The 17142-nt window shown below is 38.6% G+C and overlaps 1 protein-coding gene across 6 annotated transcripts in view; it reads right to left on the reverse strand.

Annotated features, from left to right (window-relative positions):
• Positions 1-6420: 6420 nt before the first annotated feature.
• The window catches only part of UGT8 (UDP glycosyltransferase 8), a 101485-nt gene continuing 90763 nt past the window's right edge, over positions 6421-17142 (reverse strand). For all 6 annotated transcript variants that reach the window (XM_017347341.4, XM_089302889.1, XM_008267465.5 and 3 more), the window contains 2 exons: positions 12075-12294; positions 6421-9071 (listed from right to left, as the gene is read on the reverse strand). In XM_017347341.4, the coding sequence (XP_017202830.3) occupies positions 8708-9071; positions 12075-12294 (584 nt within the window). In that variant the 3' untranslated portion in view covers positions 6421-8707. The remainder of the gene's footprint in view (positions 9072-12074; positions 12295-17142) is intronic.

The following is a 17142-nucleotide window of genomic DNA, read 5'->3' on the forward strand; positions in this document are numbered from 1 at the left end:
TGGATCTTCAAATCTTTCTCTATGGTGTAGACAGCAATGCAAATGGATACTTAACTTACAAAGAAACAGAGACTTCTAGGGAAAGAGACACCAAAACAAGAGCAATTGGATCCGTTTGATGCTGGTAACAACAAGGTGTATTCCTACACTGAACCGATAAGAGCACTTGGACTGGATTTCCAAGGCTGGCACATTGGTAATCATCAAATAGGTAGCCCTCAAAAATGCTCTGTATTGCAGCCAAAAAGTAACACACAACTCACAGTTGACAACTTTTAGTTTACAAATAGAATCCAAAAGCAAGGATGATAGGAAAACTGGAAAAGTGCCAATAAACATGACATGCTATGCCATACACATTAAAAATTAGTGTAACAAAACTAATAAGCACTAAGTTTAGTTGCATGAACAGATCATTTATTTATTTACAAGGTATGGAAAGGCATATTACCCAGGTGACTTTTCATATTTGCTAAAAGGATTTTATCATGTGACACTTTTAATAAATACTGTGAACTTGTGAGTCTTATAAAACAATAGGAAAATGAAAAGACTTCTATTTACTTAATATAAATAAGGAATTGAAACAATATAAATTGAATAAATTAATTGAAATCTTCAAGAATATGATATCCTCTCAAACTGAAACATTTCCCTCATCTGATTCTTTTCTTTTAGAGTTCATAGACTCTATTGTATAACAAACTTGAAAACATTCATCATAAATATCTAGGAATAGTTTCTTCACCAGTGGTGTGAGGAACAGCAGACATACTTCAGTTGGCATCTAAAAGGTGGTAATATTAAATGGATACACTTGGCACAGACAAACTGCATGTAACCAAATGCTAAGTTTATTAACATTGGAGAATTTAAGATTATTAAGTTCCATCATCTCTGATTCAAGAAAATCAGTGATAGCCAGCAGGAATTTGTTTTGCACCATGTTGATATGCAAAAACATGGATTGACCCCATCTGCTCCTACAATAGTAAGCTACTCTCTAATGGATTGGATCTATTTATGCTGAAAGCTGAATCACTAGAAAATCTATTACATGATATGGCCCATATGCTGACAGATGCTGCATATTACCCAAATCTTGCATTTTCCAAATCTTATCCACTTCTCTGGGTCATATATTCAAGTCCTTTAAATACTTTTACTTGATTGTACTCCTTCCCACATTCTCTTGTGCAAAAGAAAAGATGGCTTACATGCCAACAGGTTACAGAGTTGGAAGACCTACCTATCTAGTACAGATATGCCTCTCTGAAACATATCAATTGAAATAAAAATGCACTGTGAAGAAAATCATAGGCATTATGAGGCAGTTTCGATCTGACACTTGAATTATTGACTTATTTATTTGATATGCAGAGGAGAGAGAGAGAGAGAAAAAGAGTAAGAGAGAGAGAGAAAGAGAGAGAATCTCATCCATTAGTTCAGTCCCCAGATGACTGCAACGGCTGGAGCTAGGATTAAACTAGGAGCTGAGAACTCAATCCAGGTCTCCCACCCAAGTGGCAGGAATCCAGTTACTTCAGCCATCACCTGATGCCTCCGGCAATATGCATTAGTTGGAAGCTGGAGTCAAGACCCAAGGCAGGAACCAAATCCAGGCGCTATGATGTTGGACATGGCATCTCAACAGCAGATCAAATACCCATCCCACTGGCTGCTTCCTTCCCAGACTCTCTGCCTTTGTAACCCACACATTTTTATTCTTTGCCACATAATGAATAATCATGCTGCAATCCCAGGTTCCAGTAAGTTTTCGAGGCCAGCGCCGCGGCTCAATAGACTAATCCTCCGCCTGCGGTGCTGGCACACCGGGTTCTACTTCCAGTCAGGGCACCGGATTCTGTCCTGGTTGCTCCTCTTCCAGTCCAGCTCTCTGCTGTGGCCCGGGAGTGCAGAGGAGGATGGTCCAAGTGCTTGGGCCTTGCACCCGCATGGGAGACCAGGAGAAGCACCTGGATCCTGGCTTCGGATCAGCGCAGTGCGCCAGCTGCAAAACGCCAGCCGCAGCAGCCATTGTGGAGTGAACCAACGAAAAAGGAAGACCTTTCTCTCTCTCTCTGTCCACTCTGCCTGCCCCAAAAAATAAATAAATAAGTTTTTGAATGCCCGTCATCTATCTGTCTTGGGCTTTTCTCTAACAGACAGTTGGCTACAGTTTCAATGTCTTCTGTTAACAACAGGGATATGAGTGACACCAAATAAAGGAGAGCTAGAGAATCAGAAGCAGAATGCATTTCCTGGTGCAGAAGGCCCCTGTTAGAAGTACCAATAAAGAAAGGATGAGGCAAGCTTCCAGTGTGGAGAGACGAGGTCTTCATTTGTACAAACTAGTTGTGTAAGAATGTTAACTGACCAAGTTGAGTATAACAAGGCAGATATGTGGCTTGACAATGTACAGACCACCAATATGCCCCAAATAGTTCAAGTAGTGCCACATCCAGAGGGTCACTTGGTGCCCTGAGGAAACAGAATGGTCACTCAGTGACAGCATTCCTCCTGACAGCCACAGGGAGCGCAATGTGCTCATTCATTGTTTCTGATGGGCCTTACACACCTTATATGGGATTCAGTTGGCTCAGATGAAACACTTTCAGATGAATTCAAAGTTCTCTGAGTTTGGCAATATGTAATTTAGAATGTTTGAATCCTCAATTATTAACACTCAGGATATCCACAACCCATATTGCAATCTCTACCTTGGAGTCCTAGCTACAGAGCTTTCTCCTGATACTCACCCCAGGAGGCAGCAAGTGATGGCTCAAATACTTGGGTTTGTGCCACCCACATGGGGCACCTCAATAGTTCTTGGCTCCTAGCTTCAGCCTGGCCTACCCCTGGCTGTTGTGGGCATTTGGGAAGTGAACTGGCAGACAGAAGATCTCTCTTACTCTGCTTTTCAAATAGAATATTTTTAAACATAATTTTTTTAAAAAGTTATTAGATATAGCACAAACACCATATACTTGGAAACGGCAGGCAATTTAGAAAACATCTAATGAAGGTAACAGAAAACCCAGCAGAAGAAACCAAAAGCTTGGAGTTAGGAAAAGGATAACAAAAGAAGACAGAGTATAACACAAAACCCAGACTCAGACAGATTCATGTTCGAAATTAAGTGTGCTTTCAAAAGTGGTACACCTTGCAGATCAAGTCCCTTGGTTTCATGAAATTTACACAGAGGTACTGGGTAAATTTTTTCCTTATCTTCATCTTCTTTGAGAGCTCAAGTGATAAAATGTCATCAATCAGTTAAATTCATTGTTAATGTTTATCCCTAGATTGTAAATATAGTTTAATTCCTAAATCTAAAATATTTTTATTCCAGAATAAATAAGATGGAAATAGAAGAGTATTCAAAGTCATGCCTTGATTTTATTCTGTAAGTTTCATTCTATTTTCCCAATATTTAATCAATTGTTGCAAAGAGCACATCTGACAGATTTTAAGACTTGCTACTTCTTTTGAACTTCCTTCCATTAAGAAATTTTTGTTTCCTGAAATAGTCTTAGTCTGTATTTGTGCCAATGTCTCAAGAAATCAAGAAAGTATTAATATTTTCAAATCTAATTTCTAGATAATTATAACATTTAAAAACTATGCACATATAAATATATTCATATATAAAAATACAATTTATATTTAACACTTATACATATTGCACTAGTATTTGCTTTTTCTATTATCAAAAGTAACTGTTCAGGGCCGGTGCTGTGGCTCACTTGGTTAATCCTCCACCTGGGGTGCTGGCATCCCATATGGGCACCGGGTTCTAGTCCCGGTTGCTCCTCTTCCAGCCAAGCTCTCTGCTGTGGCCCAGGAAGGCAGTGGAGGATGGCCCAAGTGCTTGGGCCCCTGCACCCGCATGGAAGACCAGGAGGAGGCACCTGGATCCTGGCTTCAGATCGGCATAGCTCCAGCAGTAGCGGCCATCTGAGGGGTGAACCAACAGAAGGTAGACCTTTCTCTCTTTCTCTCTCTCTCACTAACTCTATCTTTCAAAAAAATTAAAAAAAGAAAAGAAAAAAGAAAAAGTAATTGTTCACATTGGTATTTTTAAGTACTGCATCACTGTCTTCTCACTTATACATTGAGCCTCTTGTTATACCTAAAGAGAATATTCAGGACTAGAAGCAGAATTGATTTTCAAGACATTATATACTTGGCCTTTTCTAGATCTCTGGGCTCTGCCAGTTCCTTCAATTTGTGGACAAAAGGCATAGTCCACCCACCACACAGCATTACTAACTTGATAGGCAATATTACATACAATTTACCTAATGTACTTGCATCCTTCAAGTTCCCATTTTCTGCTAAAAGTGAGGAATACACAGACAAGCCAAAGTTGTATGATGGAAATCAAATTAGCATGGACATATAAAATTCATCCTTTCAAACACATTAGATACTTCAGTGCAGTGTTCTGCTAAGTAAAACCACAACAGATCCTTTAATTAAAAACAAAATCTATTTGGATTAAAGATGTCAATTTAAAAACTCTTAACTCTTTCAGTGTATTTATTTGAAAGGCAGAGTGACATGTGGGGGAGAAGGGATCTCCCATCAACTAGCTCATTCCCCAAATTCCTGCAGCAGCCACTACTGAGAAAGGCTGAAGCCAGGGGCCAGGAGCCAGGAACTCTATCTGGGTCTCCCCCAGGGGTGGCAAGAACCCCAAGTACTTGGACCTTTATCTTCTGCCTCCCAGACACATTACCAGGAAGCTAGATGGAAGGTAGAGGCAGAGGCAGGACTGAATCCTATGCATTCCAATATGAGATGTGTCCCAAGAGGCAGCTTATCCTGCTCTCTGTCTCACAATGCCCATCCATAACATCACATTTTGAAAATGTTAAAACACATTATAGATAGAAACATGAGAATGAAATAATTTGAATTCTATAAAATTCAGTGTGAACTTCAAGTTTCCATGGCTAATAAAGAAAATGTACTGTAATACCTGAAATATTACCGTAAATGAGATTAATGTTGGTGCTGGGCTGCTTTGAGTAGACAGACACTATTAATTATTTGAATAACAATTTTATCTACAGTTCTGATTTTCCAGTCTGAACTTGGGCTATATATTACTGTATTAAAAAAAAAAAAAGGGCCGGCGCCGTGGCTCAATAGGCTAATCCTCCGCCTTGCGGCGCCGGCACACCGGGTTCTAGTCCCGGTCGGGGCGCCGGATTCTGTCCCGGTTGCCCCTCTTCCACGCCAGCTCTCTGCTGTGGCCAGGGAGTGCAGCGGAGGATGGCCCAGGTGCTTGGGCCCTGCACCCCATGGGAGACCAGGAAAAAGCACCTGGATCCTGGCTCCTGCCATCGGATCAGCGCGGTGCGCCGGCTGCAGCGGCGGCCATTGGAGGGTGAACCAACGGCAAAGGAAGACCTTTCTCTCTCTGTCTCTCTCTCTCACTGTCCACTCTGCCTGTCAAAAAAAAAAAAAAAAAAAAAAAAAAAACAGTAGTTTAACATACTAGGCAGATTATCAGAAATTGTGAAGGTTGCATTATAAATTAATGCTCTCTTACAAAATGCCTGATTATTCCAAAAGTAAAGGTATGAATGATGTAATTACAATGAATCTTTTTGGTTTCCATATTACTAAAACCGAGTATCGGCACCCATGCCATTCGTCTCCTGCTAGTCCTCCCAACTTAGCAACTCAAACACGCAAGTGATTGGGGAGTTGTTAAATTTGGCAGGATTTGAAGAAAAATGACAATATGGATATTTTAATTGTGTGGGACTTCTAAGGCACTTCTAACTAGGATTTGCTGAAAAAAAGTTTTTGCTGTCTGCCAATGATCAATAGCATCTTTGTATGAAATGTATGGCTTTAAAAGCTAGCTAAGAATCTTACCATCTCAGAAACAGGATAAGAAATTCTTTAATTTACAATTTGGAGATGTTTCAAAAAGACAGTGCCTATAGTTCTCAAACTTCATCACATAAGATTGAAATATCTTCTATTTCAAATTATTTTCTATTATATAAGCTGCAAATAAGCATTCTCTGATGTGATTTGATATATACAAACCAGTGGAATTATGTAGAAGAATGAAAATCAATTAATTATATTTTCAATAAAACACACTAAATTATCTCTTACAGTTGTTTTTCAACTTATTTTGGTTCTTGTATTCTTAAAGCAGTCAATCTGGAATCACTGAATTTTCATAGCTGCCTTTGAGAATAGAATATTTAGAGATCTTTTCTCAACTTCAACTTTAAACAATTGCTTTAACCCAAACATGAGCTCTCTTCAGTCTTCGACATCCACAACTAAAGGGATAATATATTACTTCTCATTTTTGTCTGACATGATGACACCAACCAAAGAAATATTTAAATAACTGCAAAGATTCTTTCTGAAAAATAAATGAATAAATACTTTCTTGAAAATTTTACTTTATTAGAGAATCTAGCCCAAGTGTGGAAAATTTAAAATCATTCTATTTATCAAAAACTGGCTAACAATAAACTTACTAGAAAAAAAAAACAAAACAGTGATCTGTAAATACCTACAGTTAACATTCTTAGTTAGTTCTGGGACAGAATTTTAAGATCCATGTTGATGTACCTGTTAGGTAAATCCTCTTGTTTAATAAGAATAAAAAACATTCTCACATTTAATACATTGTTTTCACACTCATTTATACAAATAAAAGTTGTGAGACCTGTCTTAGAAACAAGTTTATAATGGATATATATACAAATATAAATAATATTGTCAAATAAAATCTTATTCCAACAACATTTCTCTATTTTAAATCATGTTTATTAAATTTTTATCACAGTGGAGATTACCTTATGCTTAATCATCCAGTCAGTGCCTACTGTCAAATTCATCAAATTCCAAAAAAGTAAAATCAACTCATTCATACACTCTAAGTCCTGTTACCATCCCACCATTCATTGCCTGTCTTTTTTTCCCTTTTAATGTCAACAGTATGATAAGATTGTGAAAAGGTATAACTAACAGACTTATATGTATAATACCATTTCTTCAAGTATTCAGAGAGCAGTACATTTGTCTGCACTGTACATTAGAAAACTACCTGTGACATTATTTCTAGATATAAGGGAGAGGCTCCTGGTGGGAGTGTAATGAAATTGTATGTCATAGTGTATGACAAGGATTTATAACATTCTAGAATTTTCACAACTCCTCCATATTAGTGAATGATATCAGGTAAATGTTGTATTTTTCTGTTCTCAGCTGTCAGACATGGGATTTCAAACTACAAATAAATAAAGCATACACTCAACATGTGTAGTGCAAATGCTAAGTAAACAGAATGACATGGAATAAACCCATGGCTGCCGACAAGTGAACGGTTCAGCAGGGAGGTCCTGGTTTTGTGATGCCTGTGCCTTGCATCCCTGTTCTCATATGAATACTGCCACTGCTCCATGTCTGCACAATGACTGGAAAAGGCTGCTGCGGTGGGGGCAGCAGAGGAGAAGGCAGTAAGAGAAACTCATTCCCATGAACAAGTGGTACAATTTCTCTGTCACATCTGTGTATCACGGTAAAGTCTGATTTGCTAACAGAATCTCAAACCTCTCCAGACAAAGCAGGTACCAAGATGGAGAACTGTGAATGTTCCAGGAAAAGTGTTGGCACCTATGTGACATAGATTGTGTGGCTTAGGCAACACAGGGATGAGATGATTTCTTAGAGTTAAAACTTTGGAAATGTAACACCTGAACATTCAAAAGTTACATTATAGAAAAGCCATCAAATAGTTATATAAACAAATAATGGCCCGGTTTTAAAATGTCATGTAAATGATAATTTTTAGTACTTTGAACAAAAGTCATAGCCTTTTGCTTTGTCTTAATGACGCAGTTAACATAATGGCTCTCATTACAATGAATAGAAAAAAAAAAAAACCTAAAATTCTTCTAGAGGAAAATTACTGGAAGGAGAACAAAAGTAAAATGTGACAAGCAATCATACATTTGCTTATTACATGTTTTCCCCACAGAAGTATTCATGGTCTGTAAGCAAAGGAAAACACAAACAATGAACCAAACAAGAAGTACAAAAAAACTATACCACCTATATCTTCATTTTCTTCCTCTATTCATTTTTGAGGGAAAAGTGTTCTTTCATATTAGTGTTCTGAATTCACACAGATTAAATGCTGCAAGAGACACATCTGGAACCTGTGTGTTTACTTCATTTCTGAATGTTTTACCCTCAACAAATGTAATGAGCAGCCAAGATATATGTTCTCTATTAAGAGAAACACACACAGCCACAGCCACACCCACACCCACCCATACACACACATACAAATATTACTTAGAGGAAGGAAACCATTCCTTATCTGGGACACACACAGATAACAAGATTTAAAACTAAGGTCTGACACAATCACTTAATTGATTTAAATAATTAAGGCTTCTAAAAGTTTCAGTGCCAAAACTTTCTGCATCAGTGTTCGGAAAAAACACTTTCTTTCTTTCCTTTTTTTTTTTTTTTTTTTTTTGCATTTTAGGTTTGTGCTTCTTACAGCCATCTTCATTCCACAGAATTTCATTAGTAAGATCTGATAAGGGACTGTTAAAATTGCTTTTACTGATGTTTTCCTTTTAGTAGCTGTTAGACTAAATTATAGCAGTAAAAATTCAATGACAACAGATTTGATTCCAACACCCTGGCTGTTGGATCACTTCACTTTCTTTTCATGTTTAATATGGCCATTTCTTTTATACTTGCCATTGAGTATTCCATTGTGGTAATGTCCATTAACTGCGCTATGCTTATTTCTAGACCATAGACTTTTGATTTTTCTGTAGATAAATTTTGTCACCCAGGACAACAGGAAGTAAAACAAGGCAGCACCAATCAAAAACACAACAGCAACATCCAGTAAAAAATACTGAAAGAAGGAGATTTGATGGACAGCGGCACGCAGGTGGTGGGCTCCATTGTGGCGGAGAATGTAATCTATCCAGTAGACAGTTCGATTGACAGGGTGACCAGGTTGATCCTTGTGAATTTCTGAAAGTTTCTGGGCCCTCTGACGGTAGCTATGGGGTGGAGACAAAACACAGGGTGGTCAAGTATACACACAGTTCTTTATTTCTGTATCTCTGGGAAAATCAAAACAACGATCCTTTATCAAGCACCTACTCTGTTCCAAGCACTGTGTTAAGTGCCTGAAACACATTATCTTATTATATTTATTACCCAATATTACACATTTCATACTGGCAAGGAAGATGTAAATCAAAGCATTACAACTACAAAGCTGAAATTCAGATTCAAACTTAGACCCCAAATTCTACTCTCTTTACTCACTACTCACACATAGTCCTTCTCTCTATAAGCTTTTAAATACTATTCATCCAGTAGTATCAAGCAGGAAGGGGAGTGTAGTTATTAGATTGTAAAAGAGAGGGTGGAGAAAAAAATGCAGAATTTTGTTCCACCATTTTTAGCAGTGACATTTAATTTTCTTTTTTTTAACTTTTATTTAGTAAATATAAATTTCCAAAGTACAGTTTATAGATTACAATGGCTTTCCCCCCCATAACTTCCCTCCCACTCACACCCCTCCCATCTCCCACTCCCTCTCCCATTCCATTCACATCAAGATTCATTTTCAATTATCTTTATATACAGAAGATCGATTTAGTGTACATTAAGTAAAGATTTCATCAGTTTGCACCCACACAGAAACACAAAGTGTAAAATACTGTGTCAGTACTAGTTATAGCATTACTTCACATTGGACAACACACTAAGGACAGATCCCACATGATGACATGCACATATTCTTTATTACACATACAAAAAGGGTTGAAAAATGCTCCAACCTGTGAAGCCGTACATGACATCATAATCAAATGTAATTGCAATGTTTCCAGCTTGCATGGCTCACATGGTAGAGCCAATTAACAGGACATGGATACAGAACACAAGGAGTGTTGGGAACAGTCATGACAGTTTGTGATGGAGTGGAAGGAAAGATCCAGAAAGCAGCTAGAAATTTGAGGCAGGAGTGAGAATACAGTGACTAATGAAAAATCCACTCAGAATTTATGAACTGATTGGATGACTCTTTTTATGATTTTAGCCCTAAACATTAAGCTCTAACAGATGAGAACAAATTTGAGAAGTGTGAACAGCAGTGTGTTAGGACTGAGGGAGAGATCAAGTGAAGGCTTTTTCTTATGGGTTTCTTTCTAGTGGGTCACATAAGATGAAAGAAAGTGATTTTCCACAGGCACTTTTTCTCTCTCACCAATGCCTCACGACCAGGTTACTGTTAAATAATAAACCCAGCTGTTAAAAGTACAAAACCCAAGTATTAAGATGTCATCATAACTCTCTTTCTACAGTAAACAATGGTTCATATATAAACTTTTGAAATAACATGAATTTATTCACTATATAATTTTTTTTAAATTCTGAAATTTAGGTTTACTTCAAGATTCTGTTGCTAGAATTTAACAGCAGTGTGATCTAAGGTTAAAACAAGTTCTCTCTTTGATTCAGTCTGTCTCATACCTAACAAAACACAGTCACACTAACTTCCTGTAAATAACCACACTTTTTGCTCTTTTCTTTTTCATGGGCCTGAATTCCAGCAACTGTGCAATTCTACACCACCCAAGAAACTCTACTCTAGAACTATACATTATAAAACTTTCCTAAAAAAGACTATATGAGCTCTGTGTGTGTGTGCATGGCGGGGGGGGGGGGGGGGGGTTGTGTTGTTGTTGTTGCTATTGTTGTTTTGTTCCAAGTGCCAGAGCTGTAACCAGAGTCCTGCAACACAGAGTCCTTCATAGGGCTACAGCATGAAGACCACTTCTGAGCCCACATAAAGGCAGAACATTAAGCCTCATTTGAATCCAACAGCATCATTTTATATAAAATTTATTGATTGTTCTTTACAATATAGCAGCGTTTCTTAATTCTGTGTTAAGCCATATCCTCCAGGTATAAACAGAAGTAGCTTGCTGTTTTCAAATCTTTAATGTCATTGAAATGGATAATAAACATCGTATCTAAAAATGGCAGAAACTGGAGCCATCGCAGTGGCATAGTGGGTAGGGCCACTGCCTGCAGTACCAGCATCCCATATAGATGCCAGTTGGAGTCTCAGCTGCTCCACTTCTGGTCCAGCTCTATGCTGTGGCTTGGGAAAGCCGCAGAAGATGGCCCAAGTCCTTCAGTCCCTGCACCCATGTGGAAGACCTGGAAGGATCTCCTGGCTTCGGATTGGTGCAGCACCTGCCGTTACGGCCATTTGGGGAGTGAACCAGCAAACGGGAGACCCCTCTCTTGCTCTCTCTGTCTCTGCCTTTCTGTAGCTCTGCCTTTCAAATAAATAAATAAATCTTTTTAAAAAATGGCAGAAACCGCTGCTTTGTTTTGAAACTACACAGGCCAGCTCTCCAACCTTTCAGATTCATTTATGAACTGGATTAACTCAGGACCCATCAAGAATCTAAAAAACAAAATAAAATAAAATTCTGATTCACCTTTCACCTAACTAAATCTCAGCATTTCAAGAACACCCAGTGCTAGGACCACCCAGCAGCAGCTGCCTTACTGCAGACTACAGAGAACACTAGCTGGGCAGTCAGTCCCGGCTGCAAATTTTACCTCCATAGTTGTGTGAATGGGGGCAAATTACTAAAGCTCTTAGAGTTTCAAGTCCTTTATAATATCTATAATGAAAACTGTGATTTATAATTGCTATGAGTATTAAATTAAAATGGACATAGAATTTGACACACTGTAGGAATCTAATGATTTTTTCCATTACACGTTCTCTGTCCTCAATGTGGCAAATCCTGATAATTACTCAGAGTCATCATAACCTAGCTAGCCACATGACTGCTATTTATATTTTTCAAATTACACAGTTCACGGAAAATACATTATCATGGGAATACAAAGGATATTTCCATAACTGACTTATTAATAATTTGTTGATAATAACTGGATGCTGACAATATACTGTATAGGTATAGGTGACAGATATAATCATAGATATTTGATATTAATTGAAACCTTACCTGGGATTATTGATCACTTTCACCAATGCTTCATAGAGCTCTCCTTCCGTAACTGTCTTCCACTCTAGCAATATCCCCATGCCTTTTGCCTGGACCCGGGTCATAGTATCATAATGGTCTCCAAAGAGTGGGATTCCCACTACAGGCACACCATGGTACATAGTTTCAAAAATACTGTTCAAACCACCATGACTCAGGAAGGCTTTAATATTTGAATGCCCTTAAGAAGGATAAGAAAAAAAACAACTTACAATACTATCACTCTAGAAGACAGAGTTATCTTCTACAATAATAATTTATAATAACATGTATTATAACATTATATAATAATTTTCCAGAAATTTCTTAAAAGTCCTCACTACATTGGGACCAGCATTGTGGCACAGTGGGGAAAGCCATGACTTGCAATGCTAGCATCCCACATGGCCCCAGGTTTTAGTCCTAGCTAGCTGTTCCACTTCTGATCCAGCTCTCAGCAAATGCTCCTGGGAAAGCAGCAGAGGATGGCCCAAATGTTGGCCTTGTATCCACGTGAGAGATGAAGAAGCAACTCCTGACTCCTGGCCCAGATCTGGTCAATGCAGCCATTTGGGAAGTGAAACAGTGGATGAAAGACCTCTCTTTCTCTCCCTCTCACTTTCTCTCTCTTTCTCTCTCTGTGTACATGTCTCTTTCTAACTCTGCCTTTCAAATAAATATAATAAATATTTTTTAAAAGTCTACATTATAGTAAAATACATTGCACATACATAATTTTAAAGCATAATTTCACTACTTTTTTATCTACACTTATTACACTATTATATACATAATAATAGATTTGTATAAGAATAGTGTCTGCAAATACTAGCTGATAGAATCAAAAAGGGAGAGAACGATCCAACATGGGAAGTGAGATACACAGCGGACCCATAGAATGGCAGATGTCCTAAACAGCACTCTGGCCTCAGAATCAGCCCTTAAGACATGCGGATCCGGCTGAAAAGCCCATGAGAGTATTTCAGGCATGGAAAGCAAGACACTCTGGGGGAAAAAAAAAAAAAACTAAATGAAAGATCTCTGTGAGTGAGATCCCAGTGGAAAGAATGAGTCATCAAAGAAGGAGGTACCTTTCTCTGAAGGGAGGAGAGAACTTCCACTTTGACCATGGCCTTGTCTAAATATGATCAGAGTTGGTGAACTCAGGGGGCTTCCATAGCCTTGGCAGCTCATGACAAGAGCCTAGGGTGATTACTGATGCCATAAACAAGAGTGTCAATTTGTTAAGTCAACAACAGGAGTCACTGTGCACTTACTCCTCATGTAGGATCTCTGTCCTTAGTGTGCTGCACATTGTGATTTAATGTTGTAACTAGTACTCAAACAGTATTTTTCACTTTATGTTTCTGTGTGGGAGCAAACTGTTGAAATCTTTACTTAATGTATGCTAAACTGATCTTCTGTACATAAAGAGAATCGAAAATGAATCTTGATGTGAATGGAAGGGGAGAGGGAGCGGGAAAGGGGAGGGTTGCGGGTGGGAGGGACGTTATGAGGGGGGGGAAGCCATTGTAATCCATAAGCTGTACTTTGAAATTTATATTTATTAAATAAAAGTTAAAAAATAATAGATTTGTATATATTAATCAAAAGAATTTTAAACACTTAAAAATGTAGCTTTAAACAGTATGTTCCTTCTTTCTCTTCATCACATCACCTGAATGGCATCACATATTTAAATGGCCAGTAACTAACAGGAAGTCAAAGAAAGCAAAAAAGTATCAGAAAACAGCAAGGTACCTCCACATTCTACTAAAAGTTGACACCTATTTGGTAGCTACTCAGGCATTTATCAATGTTAAAGTCAAATTCTCTTCATAAAAAAGTTATGTACCAATTTAGTACAGGATTCTAGAATTTATGTGTTTATCTATACAGAAACATTGTGAAGTAGTCACTATTTGCAGTATTCAAGTTATATTGGCATTAAAGTTTAATTTCATATTTTGGGGATACAAATAAGTAGAGAAGCATTTATAGAAATCAGTTGTGGGGCCAGCACTGTGGCACAGTGGAGTAAGCCTCCGCCTCTGGCACTGGCATTCTCTATGGGCACTAGCTCTAGTCACAGCTGCTCCTCTTCCGATCTAGCTCTCTTCTGTGGCCTGGGAAGCAGTAGAAGATGCCCAAGTACTTGGTCCCCTCCCCCAGCATGGGAGAACCTGAAGAAGCTCTTGGTTTCTAGCTTCAGGTCTGCTCAGCTCCAGCAGCTGTGGCCATTTGGGGAGTAAATCAACAGATGAAAGACCTTTGTCTCTGTCTCTCTGTCTGTAACTCTACCTCTCAAGTAAATAAAGAAAATCTTTTAAAAAAATCTTTTAATATATGGGATACCATGTCACCTCTAGTTGTCATGGAGATAAAAGAGGGGGTTTGTCAAAATTAATGAGATATTTCCAAACCCAGATTTGCTTTCCTACATAATAGCATATATTTTTTTAAAACTTTTATTTAAATTAAATTAAATTTTATTTAAATTAAATTTCCAAAGTACGACTTATGGATTACAATGGCTTCCCCCCGATACCGTCCCTCCCACCCACAACCCTCCCCCCTCCCACTCCCTCTCCCCTTCCATTCACATCAAGATTCACTTTTGATTATCTTAATATACAGAAGATCAGCCTAGTATACATCAAGTATGGATTTCAACAGTTTGTTCCCACACAGAAACATAAAGTGAAAAATAATAGATGATTTTTTTTAAATGATGATGAAATCAGAGCAGACCTATTGTCATGTTTAATCCCAGTGAGAGTCAAGTTGGGAATTGATAATTTCTTTTTTTTTTTTTTTTTTTTTTTTACGGAGGATCAGTTTAGTATGCATTAAGTAAGGATTTCAACAGTTTGCACCCCCATAGAAACACAAAGTGAAATATATTGTTTGAGTACTCGTTATAGCATTAAATCTCAATGTACAGCACATTAAGGACAGAGATCCTACATGAGGAGCAAGTGCACAGTGACTCCCGTTGTTGACTTTACCAATTGACACTCCTGTCTATGGCATCAGCAATCCCCCTATGCTCCAGTCATGAGTTTCCAAGGCTATGGAAGCCCTCTGAGTTCACCGACTCTTATCTTGTTTAGACAAGACCATAGTCAAAGTGGAGGTTCTCTCCTCCCTTCAGAGAAAGGTACCTCCTTCCTTGATGACCTGTTCTTTCCACTGGGATCTCACTCGCAGAGATCTTTTGCCAGAGTGTCTTGGCTTTCCATGCCTGAAATACTCTCATGAGCTTTTCAGCCAGCTCCGAATGCCTTTAGGGCTGATTCTGAGGCCAGAGTGCTATCTAGGACATCTGCCATTCTATGAGTCTGCTGAGTATCTCACTTTCCATGTTGGATCACTCTCCCCTTTATTTACTCCATCGGTTAGCGTTAGCAGGTACTAGACTTGTCTATGTGCTCCCTTTGACTCCCAGTCCCTCCACCATGACCAACTGTGAACTGAAACTGATCACCTGGAACAGTGAGATGGCATTGGTACATGCCACCTCGATGGGATTGAATTGGAATCCCCTGGTATGCTTCCAACTCCACCACTTGGGGCAAGTCAGCCTGAGCATGTCCCAAATTATACATCTCTTCCCTCTCCCATTCCCACCACCATGTTCAACAGGGATCACATTTCAGTTAATTTTCAACACTTAAGAATAACTGTGCATCAATTACAGATCTAAACCAGTCATATTAAGTAGAACAGATAAAAAAACTACTAAGAGGGATAATGTATTAAGTTGTTCATTAACAGTCAGGGCTATGCTGATCAAGCCACCGTTTCCCATAGTGTCCACCTCACTCCAACAGGTTTCCCTCTTGGTGTTCAGTCAGTCGTCACGCATAATAGCATATATTTTATAAAAGATGGAAAGATTTGCATATTAAGTGTAAGAAAAGCAAACTCTGTACTTAAGAAATGTGTTATTGGCCAAAAAGAAATCATAGTTGGTAGAAACACAAGTCTTTTAAACATACACACACCAGGTACAAAAACTGTGTGTTAATCACAGCCTCCACGGGGTACCCAGAGCGCTCCAGTATGAAAGCCCAGTGGCGAGCGTCAGTCATTGTCACTAGATATAGCTCACAAATGGCTTCCAAGAGTCTTAGGTCCAACTAAAGGATATGTCCCACATGTGGATTTCAAGCTTTCTTTTTAACAGCAGAACCCCTTTCCTTGAACAAAACCACAATGTCAAGGCTGGTAAGAATAAAGCCAAGCTGTCATGCAGAGAGAGAGAGAGGTAGCAAGGAATGAGGGAGAGAACGTGATTTGGTTTCTACTTCCCATCCTGAAGGAATGTATCAATCATGCTTAAAAACCACTAGGGGATCCACAAACATGCAGCCTAGAGTTAAAAAGGACATTAATCCCACTTATTGAGATTTGATTATTATTTACAGCTCTTATCTATACTCCTGAGGAACAATCCCTTTTCTATTTACTACTTGTTGAATTCTTTATTTTGTGGAAGGTTAAGCTTATGATTATAAAGTAAATTGAGAGGCTGGTGCCATGATGTAGAGGGTAAAGCCATGGCTTGCAATGCCAGCATCCCATACGGGCACCGGCTCAAGTCCCGACTACTCCACTTCCAATCCAGCTCCCTGCTAATGGCCTGGAAAAATAGTGGAAGATGCCACATATACTTGGGCCCCTGTTTCCATGTGGGAGATGCCTGGCCCACCTCCGGCCATTGTGGCTGTTTGGTGAGTGAACTAGCAGATGGAAGATCTCTCTCTCTCTCTTTTTCTCTCTAACTCTGCCTTTCAAATAAATAAACAAACTTTTTTTTTAAAAAAAGCAAACTGAAAGTATGCCATTGCAAGTTATAAAAGAAAAATAAGAAACAATGAGAACAGAGTGTGGGAGCAAGTGAGGGAGGGAGAGAGGTTAGGGTGGGAATTATCACTACACTCTTAAAACTGTATATACAAAATGCATGAATTTGCTCCCTTCATACAAATAAAAACATTTTAAAGGACATTAATCTTGGAAATGTCAGAGAGCTGAGACTGTGGAA

The sequence above is a fragment of the Oryctolagus cuniculus genome, chromosome 8, assembly GCF_051225735.1.
Source record: "Oryctolagus cuniculus isolate XC-2025 breed Fujian yellow rabbit chromosome 8, ASM5122573v1, whole genome shotgun sequence".
NCBI lineage: Eukaryota > Metazoa > Chordata > Mammalia > Lagomorpha > Leporidae > Oryctolagus > Oryctolagus cuniculus.